At 39.2% G+C, this 27,141-nt stretch overlaps 1 protein-coding gene across 3 annotated transcripts in view; it reads right to left on the bottom strand.

Annotated features, from left to right (window-relative positions):
• SPIDR (scaffold protein involved in DNA repair) overlaps positions 1-27,141 on the bottom strand; it is a 207,965-nt gene that overhangs the window by 153,033 nt on the left and 27,791 nt on the right. For all 3 annotated transcript variants that reach the window (XM_069779305.1, XM_069779306.1, XM_069779304.1), the window contains exon 6: positions 711-967. In XM_069779305.1, coding sequence (XP_069635406.1) covers positions 711-967 — 257 coding nt within the window. The remainder of the gene's footprint in view (positions 1-710; positions 968-27,141) is intronic.

The raw sequence follows: 27,141 nt of genomic DNA, 5'->3' as shown, positions 1-27,141 counted from the left end.
TTGAGGTATACCTTAATTCAATATAGGAAGTGACCATTTCTGCACTGTAATTAGCTAGAAGTAGCAAATCATGAACAGCAGGCTTCCACTGCTCAGGCTGTTTTCTTTCAGCAGTTAGGTATCTTTCTAATGTATTTAATTTAGTCACAGAGATTTAAATTTCAGATTAACAGATACATCTCACCTTTGCCTAAATATCACTCTGTCCTGCACTATTCAGCACTTCAGCACAATTGCTCATCCACCCTTTTCCTACAGTATTTTGGATAATTTTGCCCTGACAAATCTGGAGAGGACCAAAAAAAAAAAAAAAAAAAAAAAAAAAAAAAAAAAAAATCAGAGGTACAGCATTTCTGCAGACTATCTGGAGAGGGACAAAGCAATGAAATGATTACAAGCTAAAACAGAAGTATATCCACTCACACATCTAAGGCACTGTTGTTAGAAGCATTATTAGAAGTGCAAAAACCATATTGATTTGTACGCAGGAGTTCAAGATCGAGAGCTTTCACCACAGATTTTAAAACTGAACTGAGTTCTTTCTTGCCTTGTTTGCTTGTTTACAGATAAATGACACTCTTCTAAGTTTTTTGGAATTTGCATCTCTAAAATGTTTATCCTTGAAATGCACTCCTACTCTTCTGTAAGTATTCTTTTACTTACAATTTAAAAAAAAAAAAAAAATTCCTTAAGGTGGAAAATGCATTTACCTCAGTAGCTTTGTCTTCTTTGTGGACTCGGTGGGGGCTCGGGGGGCCTTGCCCGCCTGCTTGCCGGGGGTGCGGAGAAGGGCCTGCGCAGACCTCAGCCACTCGCTGGCCGGTCGTACTGTAACTTCCCCCGTGTCCACTCCTGACCTCGGCCATAATCTCTTAGTGAATCCTGGAGTACTGGTCGCCAGGCCCATCTCTCCTTCTCCCACACTGTCATTATCCGATGAATACTCAGAAATTTCTGTCAAAGTTGTCTAAAGAAATAAAAATATACAGTTATTTAAACAGAATGCTAATGACATAGTATAGATTTATGTAGGCAGTCATAAATGTTCTCTAGTAATCCATAAATTGACTGCCAATTTGTTGATTAATATAACTTCACTGTAAATGCACATTAATCTTTTGTAAGTCAACATGAACTCCTGAATAATAAGGACTATCTCTTGAGGGACAACTGGGATGCGTAACATTTATTTTTTCAAACAAATAGATCCGGAGAATTTATCAAAACAATAAGCCAATGCTTATCTCTATCAGAAGACGTTTCTAGACAGGTGTCAGGATTAAAGCAAGTTTTCAGGAAAGTAGAAAGAGGCTAATGAGTGACAGGGATCGCGACTGGCAGAAAAGCTGAGAGAAAGGGAGCTTTCATGTTGGGATTCAAGTAAGGAGGAAGCTGGCTTCCGTCGTCTGAATGAAGGGAAGAAACACATGCCTCTGTTGAGAACTCATAGCTGGCAAAAAGTATGTAACCTTTTGTTAAAACAAGGTTTTGACCACTAAAGCTGGCCTTCACTTATGTCCAGCAGGCCGACAGCTTCCCAGGCAGATTTCAGAAGTTGAGCATAAGCTGTCAGGTTACATCCAGGTAGCTCCAGGGAGGACTGACCACTGGTCAGCAGCCAGGGCTGCGAGCAAGCAGGACTTGGAGGTGGACAAGGAGGACAAGGAGTTCAGACTTACAAAACCTCCTTGGAGCTCTTCTCCCAGAAATTCACAGGACACGCTGAACTCATCCCACTGAAGGAGGGATGAGAGGAGAGGATGAGAAGGCCCAAAACCAAGTCTGCCAAGAGACACAGAAGGCTGAGGAGAGGGCTGGCAGGGAAAATTCACCTGCTTTGGCTCAGCTTGTGTCACTCTCCTCTAGGGCTCCCACACAAGCACAGCAAGGCAGCTGGGTTGGCACCCTAAGGCAAGCTCTGCAGTTATGTACATTATGCTCTCTTAACCCAGAATTTCTTAAAGTACTGAGTATTAAGCAAAAATACTTGGAAAGTGGCATTTCACCTAGTACAGAACAAAGTGATCTAAAACTCTGAAAGAGGCAGAAGACTAAAAAACATGAGCTGGGCTCAGCCTTCAGGAGCTAGTTGGAAAAAAAAAACCAACACACTGTGCAAGTTCTGGTGGGGTGAGCATTGTAACAATCCCATCACTGGGACCACCAGTTCAAGGAAGCTTGCACAAAACTGTTCTGTAAGAAGAGGCAAGTTAAGTAACTCAGCCTGATCCTTGAAAGAACCAAAATCCAATGCAAAACATCATGTTATCAACGGGAAACTGGAATATCCCAAAGACTGACTTTGCTCGAGATCATGCTGCCCCGATCACAGAATAGGTCCTGAAAAAAATTTGCCTGTTCTGGACTAATGCAGTAAGCAGCTCTCCACACAGGTTGGCTGATAACTGGCTCAGATAAGGACTTTAAAGATAAAAGAGGAAAGGGAGGGAAATCACTGCATTCACTAATGCCATTGTATGTTATTAATTAGTATAATCATCTGAAACCAACATTTCTTGACTGTGCACAAAAATGAGTTTGGCTCTTGCCAGTTCTTTAATACATTCTTCACGTAAATGATGAGACACAGTGTTCATGTTCTGAGAGCTTACCTCAGCATTCTGGAAATTGGAAGGACCTTTTAAAGTTATCCAGAGAAGGAGAATAGCTAAAAGAATGTAATTAATATCAGCCTGTTTTAAACACAACACAGTCAACATTCGTCCCTTGGCAACAATATTTCTCTGAAAACAAACTCCTTCCACATTGGGAAAGAGCCAGAAATAAAAGGTTTCAAACAGTACGAAAGCAGTAAGCAAGCACTTCATTCTTAAAACATCATTCCGATGCACTCTTTTGCTTTAGGAATGCTTTAATTTTGCTCAAATTGCTACAATATGCACTGCACCTAAAAAAAAAAAAAAAAAAGCAAACCTAAAGTTCTTTGAGCAAGTAAAATGCAAATGAGGAAAGCTCTTGGGATGTGCTTCAAGTTAAGCACATTTTAATCCCACTGACTGTTGTAAGTGTTAAGAAGCTTTCCTAAGTAAAGATTGTCTAATAAATGATTAATTCTTCTGCTAATATTTATTATTGCATTATTGTATACTTGTTTAGACTTAACGTCCCCAAGGAAACCGTACTTTGGGATTTTTGGTTTTGGTTTGTTTGCTTGTTAGAAGTTTGTTGTTTTGTGTTTTTTTTTTTAAATTGGTCAGTTGGAAATTTTTCTTAAAAGAGGAAGCTATAAAAATGGAGAAGAAAAATAAAGCACTAGCCCTCAACTTTCTAATTCCACACATTATTTAACTGTAGCCACCATCAGAAATACAGTCTGAAGAGAAAAATATTTTCAAAACATACAAGCATAATTTTTCAAGTATCCAGTTAATGAACTGGCATGTCCACCAACATTATGGTGGTAGACAGCTGGAAAAAAAAAATTCATTTAATTTCTTAGGTTCACTTTAAAACAATCATTGATAAATAGTGAAGAAATTGTTTATCGACTATCAATATCTTAAACATCATGAAGCTGAATTTTCAAGAGGTGGAGGTTTTTTTTAGAAAAATATCCCCAGTAATATCACTAAGATTTTCTGAAGAGCATCATTGCTAAGCACAGAGAAGCGTCAAATTAAAAGTAGTTGACTTTTCCACAATGCTTATTATTTCAAAATATAGTCATTTTTTGTCATGATGGCTGAAGGTACAATGCTCCCCAACACACACAGGCTCAGTTGCCCCACCTCAATCCCTTCCTCCAACCCCTGAGCCCAATTTAATCATCCCCATCCTGGGGTTTTCCATGACTGTCTCCTATACATCCCAATCACTCCAAATACTTGGTAGTAGACTGTTCACTAAGATTTACCTATCGTTTCCAATGATGACCTTGCCACAACACCCTCTTTTATATCACGCTAATCACTTTTCCATGTCCAAGGGGTGAGTGGAAAAAAAATGCAACCAATCTCACTCTCACTAAAACGACAAACATGGCTCATTTTGTTCACTTGTAGAATAAATTGATTTGCTCTGTGATCGGTTTCATTTGAAAGGTTCTAAATGCTCCCCTTTTATGGCTCCTTCTTTTAAGGAAAAATGACTTTAGTATAAATGCACAGAATACTGCCATTTTTTCTGATAAGATTTGGCTACAGAAAACAAAGAAGTCAGTGAGTACTGTAGCTGAGCATCCAGGAGCATGTATTTTAAAGACAAGCATCTTTAAACCAAAATGCATCAAAAGAGAGTTCTCAAGATAAATTAATTTATGATGTATTTCTGACAGCACTCACCAGTACTAGCTAATGTAGAGGATGGTACAAATGTAAAAACAGAAAGCAGAATGAGGAACAGCAAATATCTGCCCCTGGCTAAACAGTTAAGATTGCTAAAGAATACATGATTACCTGTGTCAATTTAAATTAATTAAAAAAAAAATTACCAAAAAGCAACCACAGAAATGGAAAAATCCTGCCCCAAATTGTTCAAAGACAAAACTCTTGACTTCACTGAAATGAAGACAGCATTCCATAAGCACGTAGATTTTGCATGCAGGCAGCATAGAAGATACCATGCTGTTACTTCTGTGACAAAGTACTCTCTCCCTCCCCCTCAAGAGATTTGCTTCAGCTGCCTGTTGCTTCGCTTTGAACACCTTGTGAGTTCTTTGGGAGTACCTTTGCAATCTGCATAGCATTTGCCTCTGAAAGGTCTGAATAAATTACTTTTTCACGTCAATAATAATGGAAGCAAGAAATATCTGTATTTGATCACTTTAATAAGCACTAAATATTTCTTATCAATAAAACAGCAGTAAGTTAATATGAGAAGTGTTAAAATTCCATTTGAAGTTTCCAGCTTCAGCACAGAAAGCAGAACTGTACAAAACTTTCTGTACAAAAGAAAGCTAACATATCAATCCTATTAAAAAAATAATAAATCTGTATTTTTTAAAAAAGGCGCTCTCATACAGTGATTGCTAATTAGAAGCAAGGAGATGAGCAGTTGGGACAGTTTCTCATCCCCCTTGGCTCTCCTCCTAAGACACATCACTCAGTGAAACTTTTCTGCGGAAAAATGTCAGTATATACACCCTACTTTTGTATTGGTCAAACACTTTCACTTGTTCAGTCATTGTACATTCAGAAAATGTTGTAAATCTTTTCCAGTTGGTATGAAGATACTTTGCAGATACAATGCTTGATAAAAGCTCACAGATATTCTGAACAAGTTCATCAGCTGTAACTAAGATGCTTCAGCACGCTGCAGTATGTCCAGATCTCCTCTTACGGACAAAAAAATGGCATCAAATTTTACAGAGACACTGAAATAACTTTTTGCAGATGGAGGTCAATTAGTCTGTCATTTCCTTCCCTAAAAATAATAAATTTCTTCCCTCCTATTATCTTACTACAGCTTAGCTCAAATGGCAGAAGAACTAATAGGGTTTCTCAGATGGCACCCCTAGGGAAGCAGGCTTTCTCAATGTCATGGAGCCAAGTTATGTCAGAAACTGAAATAGTAGTTGAGAGTTTCAGACTTTGATCACTGTACATAGAGAGGAAAGTTAATCTTGTGGCATCTCCTTTCCTACTTGTTCTTTCACATATCTTTGCCTCTAACTCTGGAAGCATTTTCCATTATCCCCTGCCTGTTCTCTCATGGACTATCTTTCTCTTTTCTGATTCCTTTACTCTTTTCAGAATTAATTTGCATTTCTCCTAACTGCCCTCTCATGACAGCTCTCAAGATGGGTGGAAGCTGACTGGTATTAACAAACACACACAGTGAACTTAGGCGACTATCCTACCACCTCTCCTTTTATACAGTCTTCCTTTCTGATAAGCAATGCTACGTTTGCAGTACTGGTACTCTCTGCCGTCACAAACGCAAAGGGATTCAAACACAGCAAACTTCTACCCCAGGGAGTTAGTTGCAAGTTGCAAGGAGATTTTGTATCTTGCATGGTACTCTCCAAAAAAAACAGAGTGAGCAGAAAAGCCACTGGATTTGCTACAATGAATATTCACAAGCATAAATCACCACTGCAGTATGTCAAAGGCCCAGGCTATGCTAATGAGCGCTTGAAGCTAACTCCACCAGAAGCTGGCTTGCAAGACTATAGGGAAAAGGTGAAAGAAAAGAAGTTTCTCCTTAATTAATCAACACAAAATTAAGTCAAACATTGTGCGCACAGAGAGTACAGGATATTATTCGGCTCTATAAAGATAATTAAAGATATAAGCTACTTTCACTCTAGAGAGATAAAATTCAGATATACCTTCACACAAGAAACTTAATGTTCAAGTGCAGAGCTAGGCGTGTGCCGCTCTGTGGGTGACACCAAGCTTTCTGCTCACGGAATAACCACAGGAACAGAACGCAAAACTTAAAAGATTAGGTAGCAGTGCGTGGGCAGAGAGAACCGTATGACAAAAAAGAACAACAATGAAAGACATAAATCACTAATAAGATATTTTTGAACTTGCAAGCCCAAACTGACGCAGCAGATTAACCGAAATTTTGTATCTGAAACAACCACCCAGTGTTACCACAGAGACAGCATATATTTAAAATGGATCTCAGATAATACTAGCTAAGTACAGCATTCCTCCTCAGCACATGCGCTCAGACCATCTGATCTGTCCTAAATATTTACCAGTAGTGTTGGTTCAGTGCACTAGGAAATGACTTGTCCTGCTGCACACGCATTAGCATTTTGTGGCTGCCATTACAGGAAACAGAGCCATACACTCTTCAAGGGCATGAGAACAGCCACCTTGAGCATCTCTCTGGGACTCTGCAAGGGTGATTACCACTGAGCTGACAAAGGGTTTGCTTCTTTCTCCCTGCTCGGCCATCGCTAAACGCCAGCAGCATCTCCCTTCACACAGACATGGAAATGAATTTTTGCCATCTCCTTCCTACATGCCACCACCTCTAGGCTGGAATGCAGTAGTTATTAGCATACAAAATCATTTATGCCAAGTAGCAAGGAAGAATGCTATATCTACTTGAATATGGAGAAGTGTAGGCAGCAACACTGTAATTATTCAAAGCAGAATTTGGTCACAAACTGCACCCTCATCGCCTCTTAATGGTGTTTTGAGACCTTTAAACAACTGGTTAGGACTTCTATGACTAATTAAAAGGATTCATTGCATCCAGCAGCCCAGTGCTGCCTTACCGTAAAGGAAATTGATTCATGATTATCTCTGGAGGAAGGAGGCCATACTAAACCTTAAGCATCACTGCTTACACTGTTGGGCTTCCCTTTGGAGAGCTCCTGGGGAAGTCTTACCCATGTTTGACCCCATTTATTCTGCAAGCTCAGTCAAAAATTACAGCTGCATTAGCTACTGTCTTAAAAGATCACCCCAAGTATGATTCAATTCAAAGGAAAAATACCAATAGCTGTTATCAAAAGAAAAGCAAATGGGACAGTTTCAGAGATGCTTTCATGGACTGAAGGAGTTGAAAAGGCTTTGATGTAACTCTGTAGAAATTAATGGAATGATACAGCTGCTGTCGAGTCCGACTGCCAGTTATCCTCTGATGCTGGGCTTCCTGCACGATTTCTGAAGCCAAGAAAAGGTATGGAGGGTGACACGGAGAGGAAAACTCCCTCTTACACTTCAGAGAGTGAGGAAGTTGAAGTACAGTACCCAAGCCCACAAAATGGTGTTTTATATCACACATGAAATAACAATTAATGAAATAAATAACTTGTATCATCATTTATCAGCTCCCATATCTTATGTAGGTCATTCTGCCTTTAAGTGGAAAATGAGGTGATGATTAGGATTACATGCAGAATGTTTGGCTGTGCATTCTCTTCCGTAAAGGGAGAGGTGCATGTTTTTCTTTGGTTTGAGCTGTCTCACACATAATCCTGTACACATACATCACTGGCGGGCAGTATCCTGCACGCAGCACTAATCGTTTTAGAAAACAAGAATAGAAAAAAATAACACTAGAATAAGATTTTGCACACACACAAAAAAACCCCAATGTGAAGATCTGATCTTTGAAAGAAAAACTTTGGGAGAGGAGTGATTTAAATCACAACAAAATGGACTTTTTATAGACGTGATGAAAAGATGGTATTTTACCGACTGGTTTTTGTTGTTTTGGTTTTGTTTTTTTTTAAAGCCAGGTAAAGAATACACAGGTGGTAAGGAAGATGAAATCGAAGCCATAACTTCTAATCCTGAGCAGAAACCTCAGCTTTTACAAGGCAAACAGGTTTAGCAGGCTATACCTCTGGAGATACATCCACAAGCTGTTCCAGCCTGCCTCTCCCAGAACAGGTTGTTCTAAGGCATGGATCAGCCGACCGAAACAGGTGAGGCTCTCTTCTCAGCCCAAGCGCATTTTTATACAAAATAAGTCAGTAAAGCAAGAAGCACTGCCTTTATTTCTAAGTGTACTCTTTATATGTAGAATCAAATAGACATTCTGAAGGTAATATGGAACAAAATGGTTGTCTGCTACGCACAAGGGCAGGGAAGAATCATAGGGGACAGTGTGCTATTAAGGTACAAAATGGGCACAAAGCAGAAGTTTAACCAACAGCAGTTAAGGGATACAGATTTGTACCTTATGGAGTATAAGGAAAACCTTGCTGCAATCTTGGCATCTGTAGCATTTGTACTGCAACTGCACCTCTTAAAAGCATCATTTTAGTAGTTTAATGAAGCGTTAGCATTAAGAAGTCAATCTACCACTTCCTAATATTCTTCATTACCACTGATCTATCAGTCTGTGACTGGAGTAATAACCAACTTCTAATAGACCCAACAATGCTGAAAAATGTCAATACAGAAAAACCTACAAGTGCTTTTTCTGCTTTGTCTAATCTTTTTTTCCATCATACAAGAACATCTTCAGTTTCTCCCAGGGAAAATGACTAGCTGTTAAAGACAACTTGGACCAATTTATGCATACTGTTAGCGAGCGTTACATTCAAGTGAATTACCGTAACCCTTGCTCTCCATTCCTTCCTTAAAAAGAGAGGGGAGGGGGGAGACGCCACTTCACGTGTTGCATCTTGCAAACTATTCAGGGACAGAACCAGGTCTCCTCTCACGCAACTGCATATTATCCCACGCAGCTGAGCTCTCATCTTGATAAGGATCCACCAGATGATAGAGACACAGGTTTTCAAATATAAATACCTGACTCTGATAGGGCACACAGATAATTACATCATTTCGCACAGAAGCCTCAACATTATGCACTGAAGTCTGGGCACACGAGACAATTGTAGTCAGCCTGCAATACCACTTAAACAGGGTTTAGTTCTTGACACAGAAATAGTTACTTTCATATTTCCAAGGAACCAATGTTATCACATGGTTTGATAACCTACTTTCACATTCTTTGTTTATAGTTATCCACTTAGTTTCATTTATTAAGGTTAGTGGATTCAGGCCATGAAACCTCAGTTTTATTGTCTCTATTTTAGGTGATGCTATGGTAATCATCCAGCTTAGATGTAACAAGAGGACTCAACTGAAAGGCATGATTAAAAGCCAAATTATTATTTATGGCCTAAATCCTGAAGCACATAGACTAAACACCTGCAGGATTCAGTAGAAACTGTTAAGGGAGGAAATACATTTCCATCTTCAAGCAACTCTTTTGTTTTGTTCCAAGCCTTCAGAGAGAACAAATACTTGTAATGAGAGGTAATATCTTTTACTAGACAAACAGATATAACTGTGGGAAAACAGACAAGCTTTCAGCACTAAGCCCTTCTATAGGTCCCAAGAGTTTGTCAAATTTTTTTACTCCAAATAGGTCATTTGGTCTAAATAAATTAAATCCTTCCTTATAAAATTACTTTTCTCATATCTTTAGCCTATACAGTTATGAATAATAATCCTGCAAGCTTTTTAAAAATTCTTTCCAAAAAAGAAACCATGAGAAAATACCTCTCACAATAATGTCACTGTTTAGACTGAACAGGGAACAGTCAAAGATTGTCATATTACGTATTCTCTTTGAAAAAGCAGGTGATAACTGCAAGCATGTTATTTTTGAGATGAAAGGAAGTAATGCCAGAATAACTAACTAAATGAGAGATTGCACACAGATATTCAGTGAAGTACAAATTATGCACACTGACTTCTCATCTTTGGTTGATCTGCCTGCAGTTTCCTGTGAAACCTCTCAGAAAAGCACTTATCAAAAATGGGGGGGGGGGAGAAAATGAGAGAGAGAGGAAACACAACTTGGCACAGTGTTATATAACACACGAAAGCAATACAGGCATCATTTCTGCAACGATGCTCAGCATTTAGTGAAAATTTTTTTCTTCATAATTTCCACAGAGGTACACAGACATGTCTTGAAATTCAGACTCTGTGCTTCCAGCTCCAGCAGTGCTGGCGTTCACAGCTACAGCACTGGCAGCTTAAGGAGACACCAGGCTGCTGGGCAGTGCAGCGCATTACATTCATTTTCTTCTACTCCCACTCACTCCACATTCTTCTCACTTGACTGTTCTCCCCTTTGCCCCATTTATTGCTTCACAGCGCCTGCGGTACTGCCCCCAAAGCCTAAAATAGTCACTTTATTTGTTTCTTCCCTCCTCTTCATTTCTAACTTCTTCCAACCCCTTCCCTCCCCTCCAGAAGTCCTTCCACAGCCTACCTTTTCTAGACCATTGTTTCACATTTTTGCACTGTGAAAACTATTTTAAACAGCAAACATTTCAGGGCAGGAAATGTCTTACCATGTCTGAAATACTGTCCTAGTGACGACAGCATGTGTACACATACAAAAGCACCACCGTCACCTAAGCTGATTTTTAATGATGATGAGAGCACCTACATTCAGACTGAAGAAACAGAAGATTCATTTAATTGCTTTTCCAAGCAAGCCAAAGAACACCAAACAAGAAAACTAGTTAAAAAAATACATTAAATGTACTCTGCTAAAATTAATTCTGTTTGGAGAAAGAACAAAGAAAAAGGAGCCTAACACTAAGTTTACAGATTTTCCTTTAGATCATGTGCCTAAACTTTGGAGGAGCAGAAGGAAAATAAAGTAACCATCAATTGGGTAAGGCACTGTAATTGAAAATTGTAATGTTGTTATAGATACACATTTTATAGAGAGATTCAGAGGTGCTAACTGCTGCAATAGTGTCTTAAGTTTGACACATTTAGTTGTGCTGATTGTTCACAGTATATGAAAAAATTTCAAAGTGAAAGCCAGTTAAAACTCCTTTGAGATCTAGATTAGAATAAAAACACATGTGTTGTAATACATGTGTGTTACATTACATACAGTGACATGATTGCCATAATATGGGTATAACATACATTACAGGACACATGGAGACAATCACAGATATTTAGACTTTTATTAGTAAATAAGCATACCACATAAACATACCAGGAAAAACACACTTGAAATGTCCCAGTAAGGCAGTAACCAAATACAATCCTTAAACAATTAAACTCAATGGACTGCAAGTCTCTTAAGAACTGGTAAGCAACTGGCACAGAGAACTTGCAAAGAAAAGAGCCCTGAAATACAAACATCAGTAATTTGTACTAAGCAATTCCTTATAAGGATTATAAAGCTTGCATAAAGTAGGAAGATTAAAAAGAATTAAGGTAATGCTTCTCAATTGCAGGCAAAGAGAAAAAGAGAGCCTCAGTGCATGACTGAATACTTTAACACACTTTAAAAAGCAATAGCTGGTTTCCACAGCAGTCACCAGTATCTTTTGGCTTCATGCCTCCAGTATCTCAAACCAGATCAAGAGACTGTGATGGCTCAATTTCACTTCCATTCTCAAATCAATGCTTGCTTTACTTCAGGAAGGGGGGCAGAAAAATAATGTAGAACTGTCATTTTCTTTTCTATTAGGTTAGCACACGTCAGTGTATACTTACACATGGAAAATGCAACCTCTGCAAGATTCAGAGGGTGGTGTCCCGTCCCCCCCTTTTCTTTTTTTTAAAAATAAGAGAGAGCTGACAAGATAATGCTAAAATAATACAAGTTAATTCAGCTTCTAGGAAGAGCATTTAAAAATAAAGCGTCCTTCAAGATACTGTTAAACATTCTCTCCTTATTTTCCGCTTCCCAAAGTAAAAATAGTTATGTGATATTTGTCCTTCACACTGAACTCTACAGCTAGCAGGATTTTAAAAAAGTGTTGCAAATCTTTTTTTCTTGAACTTGTAAGTGACCTATTAGCATTCTGATAAAAAACTAACATGTTACATACGAAGCAACTAAAAATACTGTGCAAGTTGCAATTTCCTGAAATGTTTGGGGCCACAAACCTGGCCCAAAGTTTGTTCTAAAACTAAATAGAATAAAAATATTTTTTGTTAAACAGCAGTTAACTCTCAACTTAGCACTGAGAAGTTGGGGTGGGGGAAGAGAAAAAAAGCCAAATTGAGAAGAGAGAGGGACTGTAGCAGCAGCTTTGAAGAAAGTGCTCAACCAGTTCTGGGCGTCCAGCTGCACCATGGCTAGGAAGTGTCTCATACAGGCAGCTTTATTGCCTAAATGCAGAAGTGCAAATGTTGGCATCCACTTTATCAATTTTGTGCTTGTCTTACTAGCAACTATTTTAATCAGAATTTTTTTTCTTAGTGGTTAGACAGCAATGTGGCACGCAGTCATATTACTTCAGTAGCAATGAACGGTCCCCAGAGTCTATTATAACTACCTAAAACACTGCAACATTTTCTATTCCCTGCTTCAAATCACCAAAGAGATACTTGTGCATATAGTAACCTAAACTGCTGTCTGGATGATCTGCATTCTCCAGCTCACAACAACAGTAATTTCATTTTTGTCAGAAAGACATCAAAACATTGCAGCATAGTTGTTCTTTTAAAAAAATTAAACCCCCCCAAAACCACCAAAAAAAAAAAAAAACCAAAAAAACAAAAGGAGTTTTTTTAAAATCCAAAGAATTTCACGTGTTTCAAGGGTCATTTTTCAGGATACAATGTAAGGCAGAGTGCAGTGGAGCAAGATCTTGCTTTCTACTTGCCAAAACCCCAATCAGTTTATCTATATTGCTATTTTACGGATTTAAACTCCAACTCAGACAGTATTTTCTGTTCAGTGCGTAGGACAGTAACTACACTGATCTATCAATGTATGATAACTCTTCTCAAATAAGGAGAGCCAAAGTTAAAGGAAGTTTATAGACAATGGCAGAATGGTAGGTACCATGTTTTTTTCTAGAGTTATGAATTCATTAAAAGCAAACTACACACTAATTATAAATGTTATTAAAATAAAGCAAAAAATTCAGTCAGTTAAGAAAATTCAGAATAAATACAAATGCTGCTGTGTCATATAATGGTGCAAGGTGATTTAGTCTAGGCATAAAGCAGAATATAACTTCAGGATTCAGAAAAAAACTAGAATTCTTGTAGAAAAGATTGTTTCTCAGTTTTAAACTCCTCTGTCAAAATAATGTAAAAATACTCACAAGTGCATCATTTAAACCCTTGGTTTCCAAAACGCTGACTTAAGATTTCCACTGGAGCTACTGCGATTCAGAGCACTAATATAACACATACCAAAATTTCAGGATAAAAATCCTTTTGACATGTTTATTGACATCTACTACAGCCAAATTTACACTTGGAAATCTTAGACATTTTAAATGCATTTTCCCCCCAAATTGCCAAAAGCAAAAAGATTCCGTTATGCACTAACCACTTAGGAGGGAAGAGGAGCTGAGTTTCTAGATCAAAAGTTGACCATTTGTGTCAATTTGCAAGAGTACCATCAAACAAGTGATTTTTTTAATTATTATTTTATTTTTTCTCCATTTTGATGTTAACAGAATTCCTGGAAAATTGCATCACTACAGCCAAATATAAGTATTACTGTTCCTGGAATGCACTTATAGAAGGAATGCAAAGCCCACCCTATGCAAAATAGCAGAAGCGTACAATTACATTCAGACTACCTGATGAGACAACCACTTCTTCAGGAAAAAGCGCTCAAGAAATTGAAAATTCAATTTAACAAGTCAGCCACACTCTCAAACACCTCAGTGAAAAAATGCACGTGTATATGCACACACCCCACTATATCCTAAGCACAAGCATTTACATTTATTTGTTTATATTTAAACAAACCTGTCATTTTCTATTTAGGAAATGTCACATGCCTTTCTCCCCAGTTTTAGGTTTGTCTTTGTGCATTTTTATACACCTAATGTTAACCTGTTAGCTTGTTCTGCCTAAACTATGAGGACTCTGGCTCTAAAGGAGTTCTTGAATTCACTCTGCTTTTTGCAGAACAGCAACTGAAATTATCTCCACTAACTTCTTCTATGTAAGGCTGTAATAATTCAACATAAATTTTACTGAACAGAAAAGGAAGAACAGCATACAAAGAAAGCAGATGCATGCACCTCCACATTCACTCCTCCTTACCCCAAAACTGAACCCCACGTCATTCCACAACCCACTACACATGCATACATACTCTACAAATTGGTTTCAAACGTAGAACAATATTTGTAGGACTTTCATGGCAGATAACTTTACATTTGAAGGATTACAGAAACATACTGCACAAAAATAGGGAGCAAAAGCAGCAATGCTTTCTTATACTTAAAACCTCAAAACTTAAGGCCAATATCCCAAGGTGTTCTATAGTTTCAAGTGATGCTATACTGATAAACTAGGACTTTGACGACATTAAATCAATGCCTTATTCATGTCCTGAACAGCAAGTATGGAAGTCCAGGAAAAGACAGAGGCAAATCAGAAAAGCCCCTCTATTTCATTTGACAACCGTTTAAAAAGCACAGTGTAGGGAGGGATCCAGAAAGCATATAAATCAGATTTTCTATGAAAGCAATACCATGGATTTATGTGCATAGGTTTTCTAGATATTATAATATTACCACATATCATGGCCAAGACTGTGAAGACTGGGTGCACCAATGCAGCCTCTCTATGCATACAACCCTGGCAGAAAGAAGCACAGAAGATGTCTAAAGTAGTTTGATAGACAATATATAAAACCACTTCAGTGGAAGCAGAGGAAAAGTATTTGCTGTAGATGACAACCACCACCAAGAGTTTGCTCATGACTGATGAAGTAAAATTGAACTAGAAGATTTCTAGGGAGAGAGCACAACCCAGAACTTACCAAAACAAAACAAAAAAATGCTCTTGGGAGAAATCTGGGGAATTCCCTGCTTCAGGTACAGAAGAGGAAACCATAGCTGTCACAGGAACCCAAGGATCTACTTTAAAAAGTACATGATGTTTATGAAGTACTGCCTGAACACGTGAACCTTCACAATAAAATGTCATCTAATGGTGTAAGCACAGGACTGAGTCAGAAAGCCTGACATTTAAGACTGGATCTAACAGCAGTTCCTGTGGTCTGGGGAGATGCTGTTTAAGACAAAATTTCCTAAGTGACTCTCAACTGTATCTGGCAGCTTGGCTCTCAAGCTTATTTTGCACAGGTGCTACACATGGCGTCCCATGTAAAAGCATTGAGCACCACTAAGGCTTAGTGTCCAGACGCGAGGAAAGCAGAACTGCAAAGCATCTACATTTGAATTCAGCATAAGCAGACACTCAAATTTAAAAGACTTTTGAAAGTCTGCACTTAATTGTTTAACTCTTCAAAACAGGAGACTATTGATCACTGATAACTTCAGGGAGACTGCAAAAGAAAAAACTGTTAAAAGTGTTCTATGCATGTAAATACATAAGGTCATCTTCAGCTCTAAAAGCTAAGACTCAGACTCAGACTCCAGGAGGCACTTTGATGGCATTTAGATGTCAAAGTCCAAGAGGTCAGTCACAAAATCTTCCACTCCTGTCCCCAAAGCCTCCTGACCAACCCAGCTTTTTGAGTACCTAGTATTTCAAGAGTTTCTTAAAGCACTCCTTCTTGACATACTTGGATGCAATGCAATTCTGCAGGCTGGTGGTTTATGTTGCATTTAAGCCTGTGAGCACAAAGTTGGTACCTAAGCCTGTTTAGGGGCTTGATTCGGTAGGTGTGGGTTTATGCTCTGCAGAGATTTCCAGTCACAGCATACTGTATACGTTGCTTGCATTGAAAAGCACATCCACCACAGTAAACACATAAGTCTTCTGTAACACTCCAGACATTTCAGCCTAAGCAGCAAGAAACCCAAATTCTAGTAAGACAATCATTGGTTTAAGAGATTCCCTCTCAGGAAAGCACTCAACTCACCAAACAAAGCAATGAGGAGGTCACGTCTACCTCTCCCTCAAAGGCTGGGCCACTGCAGGGAATAAAACCCACAAGATTCAAAGGATCTTTAAGAGCTCCAGTCCCTGCTCCACATCAAACAGGCATTAGATAAAATCCAGGAACACCAGGGAGCTTAAGTGTTCCTTGGTCAGAAAGACAGTAGCTGGGAATCTGGGTGTTAGCACTTAAGCTCATCTGTTCATTGTATACAGAACACAGGCATCTAAATAAGTTTAATGGCTACTTTGCAGGCCAGGACTTAGATTCCTGTAGTTCTGGCATGATGATCGGCTGCACTGCAGAAATCAGCCCATTTCTGTATCTGCTTCCAAATATGCTGCAGCATTTTTTGGAAATCCACACAACTCCCAGAAGGCAGATGTCCCAAAGTCAATACTGATCACAGCAAATATGCAACAATTCAGTCCTCTTTAGCTGCCTAACCAGATTTCAATTACTGCAGTTTGGAATTTTACAATGACACTGCATGACCAAGCACAATTTAATTGGATTTTCATTTGTTAGTTAGATGAGTTCCTATCCACTTCTATACTTCCTCAATTCAGGCAGTGCAGAAATTCAAGCTGTGAAGACAGCACTGGATTTTGCAATGCATTCAGGACTTAAAAAAAAAAAAAAAAATTCAAATACATCAAAGCAGTCAGATAAGTTAGTACTCAATAGGAAGTTGTTTCTCGAAAGGAAATTGCAAATTTCAGTCAAAGAGGAAGATGGAGAGTTAGAATTAACTAACTGTTCCAAAAACTTCAGAAAGCAGGAAGGGTTTGTGAAGGTTGCATGAAGAAACTGCATGCAATCACATAAACAAGCTGAGTTTAGGACTATGTAAATATCTTGAGAATATGTCTCTGATTAAAAAAAAAAACCAAAACACAAACACACAACCAAAGAACAACAAAACAAGCAAACAAAAATCTCCCATCAAGTTGCACATATTTCTGAAAGGACATAACAGATATCCTTGCAGTTGTCACATTCAGACCTATTTATCTACCCATTGGACTGGCTAGATGCAGATGCTTAAAACTAGCTAATACAAAGACATTTATATTATGCACCTTCTCAGTTATGTAATACATAACAAATGTATTTAAAACCAGAACGTTTGCTATATTTTGCTGAAGTTTTCCCTATCTCTCACAACTTTCTAGCATCCAAATATCTAATCTTCTCTGAAGATCAGGGATTATTTTAATGCATGTTCAGCCAGCAGCAAAGCAACTGGTATTATGATTTGGCTAATGAATCCATTTAGTTTAACCTACATTTATATCCAGTGTCCAAATTGTGGCTGTCTGGCCACAAGCACAGAATGGCAATGGGCTAGACAGATCTTCGGTCTATCATATATAGCCATTCTTACATCGCATCAGAAAACGTTCTTCTGCAGCTGGTGAAGAGGTGCATGCTTGCATGGTCATTTAATACAATGCTCTCTAGTACCTGGCCAGCAAAAGACTTACTTTGCCTTTCACGCCCCAGAACACTCACTTCAAGCTGCAACTCTACATATATAGTATTGGCAAAACCCTTCCAATTACCTTGTTATTGTACCTGAATGTAAATGGGAATGGACCCAGTTCACAGACACAGCTTTTGCTGTAATACCATGATAGTGTGGGCTTGGCGTGATTACATCATACACATTATCTTAGCAGTCAGGGAGCAGCAGCTCCACCAACTGAGCTCAAGGCCAAGCCATCAACAGTTGTGCTGAATGCAGTTGTCTGCACATTTTTACAAAGGTTTTCCCACTTGTTATGTTTGTTTTAATTTACTGACCTTATCTTAGTGCTGTACCAACATCCCTATGCCATGTTTGTATACTTAGTAAGTTGTAAGAAAACATGCAGTAACAGGCAACAAACTCTAGCCTTGTCATGATCATTTTACAAATATGATGCTCAAAATGTTTTGCTCCTGATGGAGTAAAATAGACCATGCATAATTAAGCCTGAAAACTCTGTCAGGCACATGTGTCTTGGAACCACATATCTGCTCATCTGAACTCTGGGCCTCTCAGTGTGAGATCTGTTGCTATGGCACAACCCTAAGCTCTTTCTAACCTTCTCAGATAGTATTCTCAGCCATTTTCAAGTCTTCTCCCAATAACATTTAACCTTTTAGCCCAAATCTAGCCTACATTAGTTTCAAAGATGACAACAAAAATGAACCCTTGTGAAATCCATGCATCTAGCTCTATTTGACAGAGCTGCCATTCTGGTGGTGTCCCTTCTTCCTCACTATGTGACATCTGCCCCTTCCTTTCCTCCTCTATTCATCCTCCTTGCACAAAAAAAAGATGCAAAATAAACATATCAGGCAAAACATGAAACAGAGCAGAAGTAAATATTGGAAGTAACTGTATTTCAACTACAGCAAAAGATTTCTTTCAAAAATAGCTGCTAGCATAATTAAGGTCTGCAAGAAACAGCACTTACTAGTCTTTATTAAAATTATAAGATTAACACCAGGGGTGGAGTGTGTAAATTACAGAACTGATATGTTTGTTGTAGCAGTACATTTTTCTTATTTTGAGGATGAATCCCAATATGCCAGAAATCAGAGATCTGCACTTAGCTTGCATAAAATGGGACAGTAGCTGAACTGGGTCTTTGAGGAGCTGTGAGAAGTTCACCTAGCTCATTTTTTAGAGGAAGAGAGGCTTTCTGGAGGCCGTGACTCTGAACCATGCATTGAACAAGTTGCTTTCCACACCCATCAGCCTCTCAAAACCTTCAGTAGCCTGAATGAACTAAAAGCTGCTCCCCACATCTTCAGAGCCACATCCACCTTCAGACAGAAGACAACAGTAGAAGAAAGCCAATGAATGTTGGCAAAATGATGATCAGAGACAGTAAGAAGAGACACGCAATAGCGCCCTTGCAGCTTTAGAGGCAGAAAATGGAATTTACAGAAACATGTCTCTATTCCCTGCCCTCACACCACCACCTCCCCCCCAAAGTAAATCATGTAACCATGTACACTCCTGCACAGTGGCCTTAATATGCTGAGTGATTAAAGGTGACAATGATGACTACAGGCCATACTATGCATCTTTAGAGGGTTTTCAATTCAACACCGAGGGGCCAAATGGGGCTACCGTGTATCTAAAATATTTTACTCTGATTAAAGGTGTAATTATATAGTTAGTCATAATAGCTGCCATACTTTAAAAGAAACCCACCTCTCCTTCAGGGGAAGGGAAGGGAAGGAAATTATGCTACTTTATTCATCCAAACACACTCTCAGTTAAAGTCAAATACAACATGTGGACTAGATAAATACAGTGACACACAGCCACAAACACTTAGTAATCCAAGATAGAACAAGGAGATGAATCTTTCAACCTATAATCTTTGCAAAGGGAAACTAAATCTTATGATTAAGAGTTCTGTCATATCTGTGCAGGTATCAGTGGAGGCTGTATGTTTTCTTCTCAGCTGTCATAAGAAATTCATGCTGGTTTGAGGGCCTAAATATGAACAAAGACACTGCAAACATGGGGTCTGACACAGAGCTTAAGAGACATACTTGTTTATAGGTTAGTGCATACCTTCTATGGATAACCACATATATGTTGCACAGAGGGGTAGGCTGGAGCTAACAATCTTATTCAGCACACACAAAACAGAAATCTTTTCCTTCGCTTCTCATTGTATTTTCAACCCTGCAACAGATTTGCTCCATTATTGTTACCTTCAGCAAATCATCACTCCTGGTCCACAGGAATAATGATTTTTGTCTAGGAGGGGTTTCCTTGGCTTAGGTCACCTTTCACAGAAAAGCAGTTGATCTCAAATAGCCACAGAGAAGATGAGGGAAGGTAATTTCTATATATAGCTATACCTTTTAAACTAACGCTTCTGGTTACACAGGAGAGAGGGTGAAAAAGAAAATGCACAATAGACAAGCTTTAGTTTTTCACCAATTTTTTACTGACACTCAAAGTCCATGTTTAACACCACTGAAGCCATTCAGAGAATCTTTCCCAGCGGCCCTCCAGAAGGTTCAGTTTCCTGAAGAGACAAATTCAGACACAACACAGACCTAGCTCATTTGAACCTGAAGGAGGGGAGGCAGGGTCTACGCAACATCTTGATCCACAGCAGTCCCAGCCCCCAAATGTAATGACAGAACCAGGCTGGATAAAAGACACATCACATTTCAAAGGAAAAAGAAAGGGGAAGGGCAGGAGATACAGCAGAAGGAAATCGTCATCCTTGCCAATACAGTTTCCAGTTATCCGCATGGACACTTGTACGCTCTCTGGAAACTCTCCTTCTGGAATAAAATATTTAGAGCATTTGGTGTGCATTCAACAGCTCTGAGTTTTACTGCTTAACCTTCTTCCTCTCCCCCTTTTATTTTTTCAGCATTGGTGTTAGAATTTTGAAAAATTCTGTAGTTCAACAACTGAACATACATTCCCCATACTAATCACTTGATGAGGAAGAAGGCTGACCAGGACCCAGCCGAGGCACCACATATTCCACGTAATTTGTTAGATAACAGAAGTATAAATCATCTTTATACGTGCACAGTTTTTAATCACCATCCTTTGCCCAACATAGCTCAGTGGTCAAGTCCCAAGAACAATTTTATCAGTCCTGTCATCTCCTTTTTTTCCAAGCATTCTCTCAAGTGATCCCGTAGTTCCATCACTGCACTTCCCTTGAGCTAAATTTCCATATCTTTTACAATGCTATCTGCTATTCTTTAAGTTTTTACACAGTTGGTAATAGAGTGAAGAAAACATCATTGAAAATATACAAGAAAATTTTATCTTGCATCAACAGAAATATACAAGAATAACAAAATACAGATCAAGATACACTATAAAGCAGTAAAACTACAAAACACCACATACAATAGTTTTATTGGAAAGAAGGATGGGAAAAAATTCTTTTCCAGATTTCACACCATTTCCTTCCCCCACACACACCCAATTTGGGTGAGGTAGGAAGCAAGAGAGTTTTTTGTTTCTTTTAATTTTGCCCTGAAACATACTTTAAGTAATTGCAAGTGAGTGACACCTAGTGATGAACACAAATCTGATCATCCTCCACTCTCCCACACAGAGAAGATAAGCCAGCAAGCACCGACAGGTAACTCAGGAGTGGGTGTTGAATCATGGGAACCTGACACTACTATGTTTCTCTCTCTTAAAAGCCAAACATCAAGTGAGCCAAGACCTAGAAACTTGGTGCACAGCTAAAAAGAATAAAAATAAAATGGCTAATCTGTTCAAATAAGAGACAGTTAATACAGATCTGAATCATGACCTGTAAATTCACTTCTTCATTCTCTTTAAAACTAATCACCTCTCTCTAGAAACATCAAGTTTTCCCAGAGATCTCATTCTTAATTAAAAATATATATCCCAGAAGCAAACGGGAAGAATGGGTTTCTCATCAAATACTAAAATATCAACAGTTGTCTTAGAGACCTCTTAGTGATGTCTCTGGCATTATAACTGCTATCCTGTTGTAAGGATTTTATGAGCTTGTCAAAGACTTTTATTTTGCCAGTAGTTCCAAAATTATTGCTCACAGAGCAGTTACTGGAATTGAAGGGGAGAGGATCTAGTGTGATTTCTGGTAGGGTTACAGGAAGGAAAAGTATGCTACTATGCAAAGTAGCAACAACACAGTCCCCCTGAAAGGGAAGCTGAAATAAAGAGACCAAGAAAACTGGTTTGACTTTTCAACACCATGACACGGGACAATCCTGTATGCGGGAAGCTCACCCTGAAGAAGAGATTTCTTTACTTAACACATTTTTAAGACCAGTCCAAAGCTCCAGGACTAAGAGAGCAAAACACAAAATCCTGTAGGAAAGGGAAGTGATTAACCTAGCACAGCCATCGCCGCTTTCACAGACTTATGTGCCATTTCATCTATTTTTGTCACGAGCGGGATTTTTGCCACTGGAGCCTCAGAAGTAGCGCCTGCTTTAAAGACTCAAAGCATACACTGTGATTAAAGGCCATTACAAGGACAGGGGTCAAAAAAAAAATTAAAAAAAAAAAAATCAGTGGGCAGAGAAAGGAAAGCACTTAAACACACTACAACTTGTGGACCTTGTTCTGCTCAGTAAACCCATGGACATCTCCTTTTCTCTCCTCAGATTCATGCGAGGTCGGGCTTTTTTTTTTTTTTTTATCCCTTCACAAACATTAAAAAAAATTCAAAAGCCTGTAAAATTTAAAGCCCTGAAATCCCAAGCTCTTTGGAAAACTAACGCAACAGAGCCACCTACCATGTGAAGGCAGGACTGACAGGGCTCAGGCAGCAAGAGCTGCCACTGAAACTTATTTGAATGAACTTGACCCAGGTTGGCAGCCGGCCAGCACCCTACGTCACCCCGTGACTTAACAGAACACAGTGTTCTTGGCACCCACACAAAAATGTGTTGAAATCCATGCTGGAGAGAGAGAGAGAGAAAAAAAAAAGTCAGTATGTTTCAAATTAATAAAAGAAAATGGTAATGAAAAGGTAATAAAACACAAAGGCAGCATTAGATATTTTTAAATGCATCCGCTGCATTTTCTCTGATTTATTCATACCATTTGCTGCTCCCTTGTGTACCAGAAGCTTGGTGCACAGGCAGTTCTCCCCAGGACAAGCCCTTCCCTGTCCAAATCCCGTCCCACGCGCTCTCCCTCTCACCTCTATCTGTGCCCTACCTGGAAAATTCCAGTGCAGCACTCAGCCAGGCAGCAAGGGCAGACACCGGCTGCTGCACCAGGGCTGCCCCTGACTCACTTCCTCGCCCAGCCCGCGCGCAGAGGCGACACGGCAGGCATCTCGTGCAATACTTCTATAGGGGATGATCGGTTATACAGTTATGTCATTCACAAATGGATTATGCTAATGCTCCGTCATGAGATGAAAAGCAAACAAGTAGAAGGAGGACAGGCAAAATAAACTTAATGAACCATGAACTTGATGTACTTCCTCCATATACCATATTGCTATTATCTCCCCTTTCTGCACTTCCTCCCTCCGGGACTCCCCCTCTTTCTCTCCAAAGCCTAGCCTCAAGTCCCTTTTCCTCCTCTCATCTGTTACCTCTTCTCTCTCTGATGTCCTATCCTCTTCTTCAGTGACTGATCAAGACATTGGACACCCGTAGGTGCAGGATCAAAACCGGCTCCCAGGTACCTCCCGAGAGGGCTTTCCCCACTCACCTATTCAGGGCCCATACCTGCCACCTGCAACCCCACCAGTGTCCTGACGGTGCACGCCTCCAGCAACGCCTTCCAGCCAGGCCATCAGCCACAACAACAGGGAGATGGATCCAGTTTCATCCTCATTACCTTCTGCACACACATCCTCAGCCTAGCACTCAGGCCATGCAGTTAGAGGGATATACAAGAGACAGTAAGGCAAACGTGCTCCCTACCTGAACAGCCCACTGAAGCTGCTTCCACCATTTCAGTGCAAACCTGAAAAGCTACATCAGTTAACAGCTGATCCAGCGTTCCACCACTCTTCATCCATCAGCCGAAAGATGACAACATTTCTGCCTAGTTACAGATTCTCCAATGAGACATGCAACACATGCATCTGGAAGACGATCCACGATCTCTGGCCAGTTCTTCCAACATCAGGAGCCCATATTATATGTGAAAGTTGCACTGATTATTTTTCACTATTACACACTGCAAGCTACTATTATGACTATAGAAATAAACTATCTGCTAACCAAAGAGACAATAAACCTTGTAAAGGAAGCGATTAGGCCCTTTTAGTAGTCCCTGTTTAGTATCACAGAAAATCTTTTCAGAAGTCCTTTTCTTCCAACCAGAACCCTGCCTATGCCTTTCAAATTAAAATAGTATTAGCTCCAATACTATAACAGTGGGGAAAATAAGTCTGCTTTAATGCCTCAAGGATGAAAAAAAAATAGTGAGAAAGAAGTCATGTGTTTGATGATTTGCGGATTTTTTTTTATGCTTAAAATGCCATTTTCTGATTAACTGCATCCTACAGTAAAAAAAAATTAGGGAGATACAAAAAAATACAATTCTTACACCATTTTCTTTTGCCTCTCTGTGGGACACACCAAGGACACATTCGCATATGGAAAAAACTCCACAAATGTTGATCAGGACAAAGTAGAGAATGGGACTACTTGAAGAATGAATAATTTAAAAGCTCTCTATAAACAATTAACGATCATTTGTCACAACCATGTATAAGTGAAAATTTTCACAGAGCAGGAGAAATAACAGTGGAGATAATTTCTAATCTTGTCTTTCTATGGTCAGGCTCCAGATCAAAGAGGGCATGTAAATAAGTAAGTAGCAGAGATAAAGCAAATTCAGAGTTAGGTGAGTTACAGGAAGAAAAGGCATTCAAATAAGAAATACACAGGTTGCTGATGACACAGATGACAGGGAATTCATATCAAGACACGTAAATTTCCAACGACATGCCTTGACTTGGTAGGTTATCTTTAAAAATCCCTATAGAAGGAGCAGTTCATACTAATTTAAGAAAGATGCGCTGGTGTTCACACCATACGCATCTAACGTCAAAGCAGTTACCTGTCAAGGTAACTCCTGCCAAGATTCCCCTCCAAGCATAGCCAGAAACACTACTCCTGCAGCAGAGATGGGGGGAAGATTTTCACAGAAGAAGGAAGCTCTTCAGTAGTCTCATGTTTACAAAGGAGTTTACTGGGTTGTCAAGGAAAAAAAAAAAATAAACCACAGTGATCCCCATACAACATGTTTTGAACACACACAATTAAATTTGTCACAAAATTACAGATGAGTTCTCCGCCAAACTTTGAAAGCCTGCCCCAGTACCCTCGCCTCTCTGCTAATTGGCTTTGGCAAGGAGCACCAAGATACTGTTAAGTCTGAAAGTTTGCTCGAGAACCAGATCCACAGGTTAGAGAAGTTTTCTCGAGCCACTCCCAGCTGGCTAGTAGGCAAACCACAGGGAGACTGCCAGAGCCTCCAAGGAGGGCAAAGTTGAGGGCTGGATGTGACACACTTACCACAATCATGCAAGCTACTTGTCTTCATAACACGCAGCGTGGCTTACAGCCTCTAAGCAAATGCACAGGACTATTAGCTCAAACAGGGTGAGATTAATTTTTTATTGTATTGTTAAAGTATGCCTTCAATAAGATCATTTGTTCTTACACCCTTTAAGACTGTGAATGGGACTTTAAAAAAACAAAACAAAACAAAACAAAAAAAACCCACGAGTTGGGATATCTTACAATTAAAAGATAAAGCAACGAGTCGTCATATTTTGTAGCTGAACACAAAAGCCAGCAAGGCCTGTGCTGCATTGCCCTTCTCCTAAACCACCTCATCACTCTGGAACAGGAAGTATTTCAGTTTGTTAACTTCTGGAATATTTTCATCTGTGGTTTAGGGAATCTCAAGTGATTGGATGCAATTAGCTGCACCAGAACCAAAACCAGAGTAACACATTCCCTGACTTTACTACATACTGTTTGAATTAAAACTTTCAATTGCAGCATGTTATGTTTTTCTTTAACATACAAGAGAAAACCCCACCAACCCACCAACAGTTTTAATGGTAAAGCCCCATTTTCAAAGCAGTTTTGAATCCTGAGCCATGAATGCATCTCTAACAATCTTCAACTACATATGTACGAAAGCAGCCACAACAGCACACAACTGCAGCTAGTTACATACGCGCCGGGGGGGGGGAATCTAGGTGAGAGGGATACTTTTATTTTCTTAAATACAACACCGTTTGTCAATTTAAAAGAAGGAAGATTATACCAGATGGGTCACCTTCCTTAAAAACAAGCAATACCTCGTAGCTCTGTTAACATGTCAAGTTATTCATTTGAGAGTTGGGTCATTTGCTAATAAAGCAAAGAGCGCTTACTGTCACTAATGTTGCAGAACCTGACAATCCAACAGGTTTGCCTACTTTCTCCTCCCCCATTTTTAAACATAGTTAAAATATCGATTTAGAGGGTCAGAGAAAAGAATCTAGGACAGATCAAAAACAGGAGTCGTAAGCACAGAGGCAACATAAAAACATGACTTCAGAGGAGCAGGAAGTGCAATTGCACATGAGAAAGACAATCACATCCATCGGTGAGTAAAACCAGGATAATGCCAGAATCAGGTTAGGGTTGCATTTGAGCTCCTGGAATATTCAAAGTTGAAGCATTTTAATTCTATTGCTGTTTTATAACACCTGATCTGTCAGTCATCATAAGACTTTGGTCTGGAAATGACTTATTACCAGATGAAAAGCACAGAAAATAGGTGAAAGGAAAAAATGTCTAGCTACCTATAGGGCAACACAACCGGATTTATGTGATCTGTGGTTACAATAAATGCAGACAGAGGCAGACAAATTGCACCTATCTGACTTTGCATACAAAACTCAAGACCTTTCAATTTATCAAATATCAGTTATTACTGTTTGCAGTGAAAGAGATGATGTTTATTGCCAGCTACATATGGGAACATATTTCTAGATACTTGTTTTTATTTTTACCAATGCCAGCTTAGGGTTGGGGGGTGTGTGCATGTGTTTTCTTTTTCAAAAGCTAGTGCAGGTTGACGTATTTTCTAAAAACAAACACACAAACTTGTAGTACTGACCACATTTTAACCACAGTAACAATGTCATACAAGCCATCAGGCTTCTGGATTCTACAGAGTTTCACAACGTTAAAACAGATTTGTACTCACATCTTATTTAAATAAAGTTTCAAGTCTGTTTCTTCAGTCTTAATTTCATTCTCTCTTTTTGTTAATTCCTTTATATCTGTAACTACCACTTTCTTCACTTTAGTTTTATGCTTCCGTTTCATTATGCACTAGTTTGCCTTAGTTTGACCTCTGTGTGATTT

The sequence above is a fragment of the Haliaeetus albicilla genome, chromosome 3 (assembly GCF_947461875.1).
Source record: "Haliaeetus albicilla chromosome 3, bHalAlb1.1, whole genome shotgun sequence".
NCBI lineage: Eukaryota > Metazoa > Chordata > Aves > Accipitriformes > Accipitridae > Haliaeetus > Haliaeetus albicilla.
The sequence above is the reverse complement of the archived record's forward strand: the minus strand, read 5'-3'. Positions and strand labels throughout refer to the sequence as shown.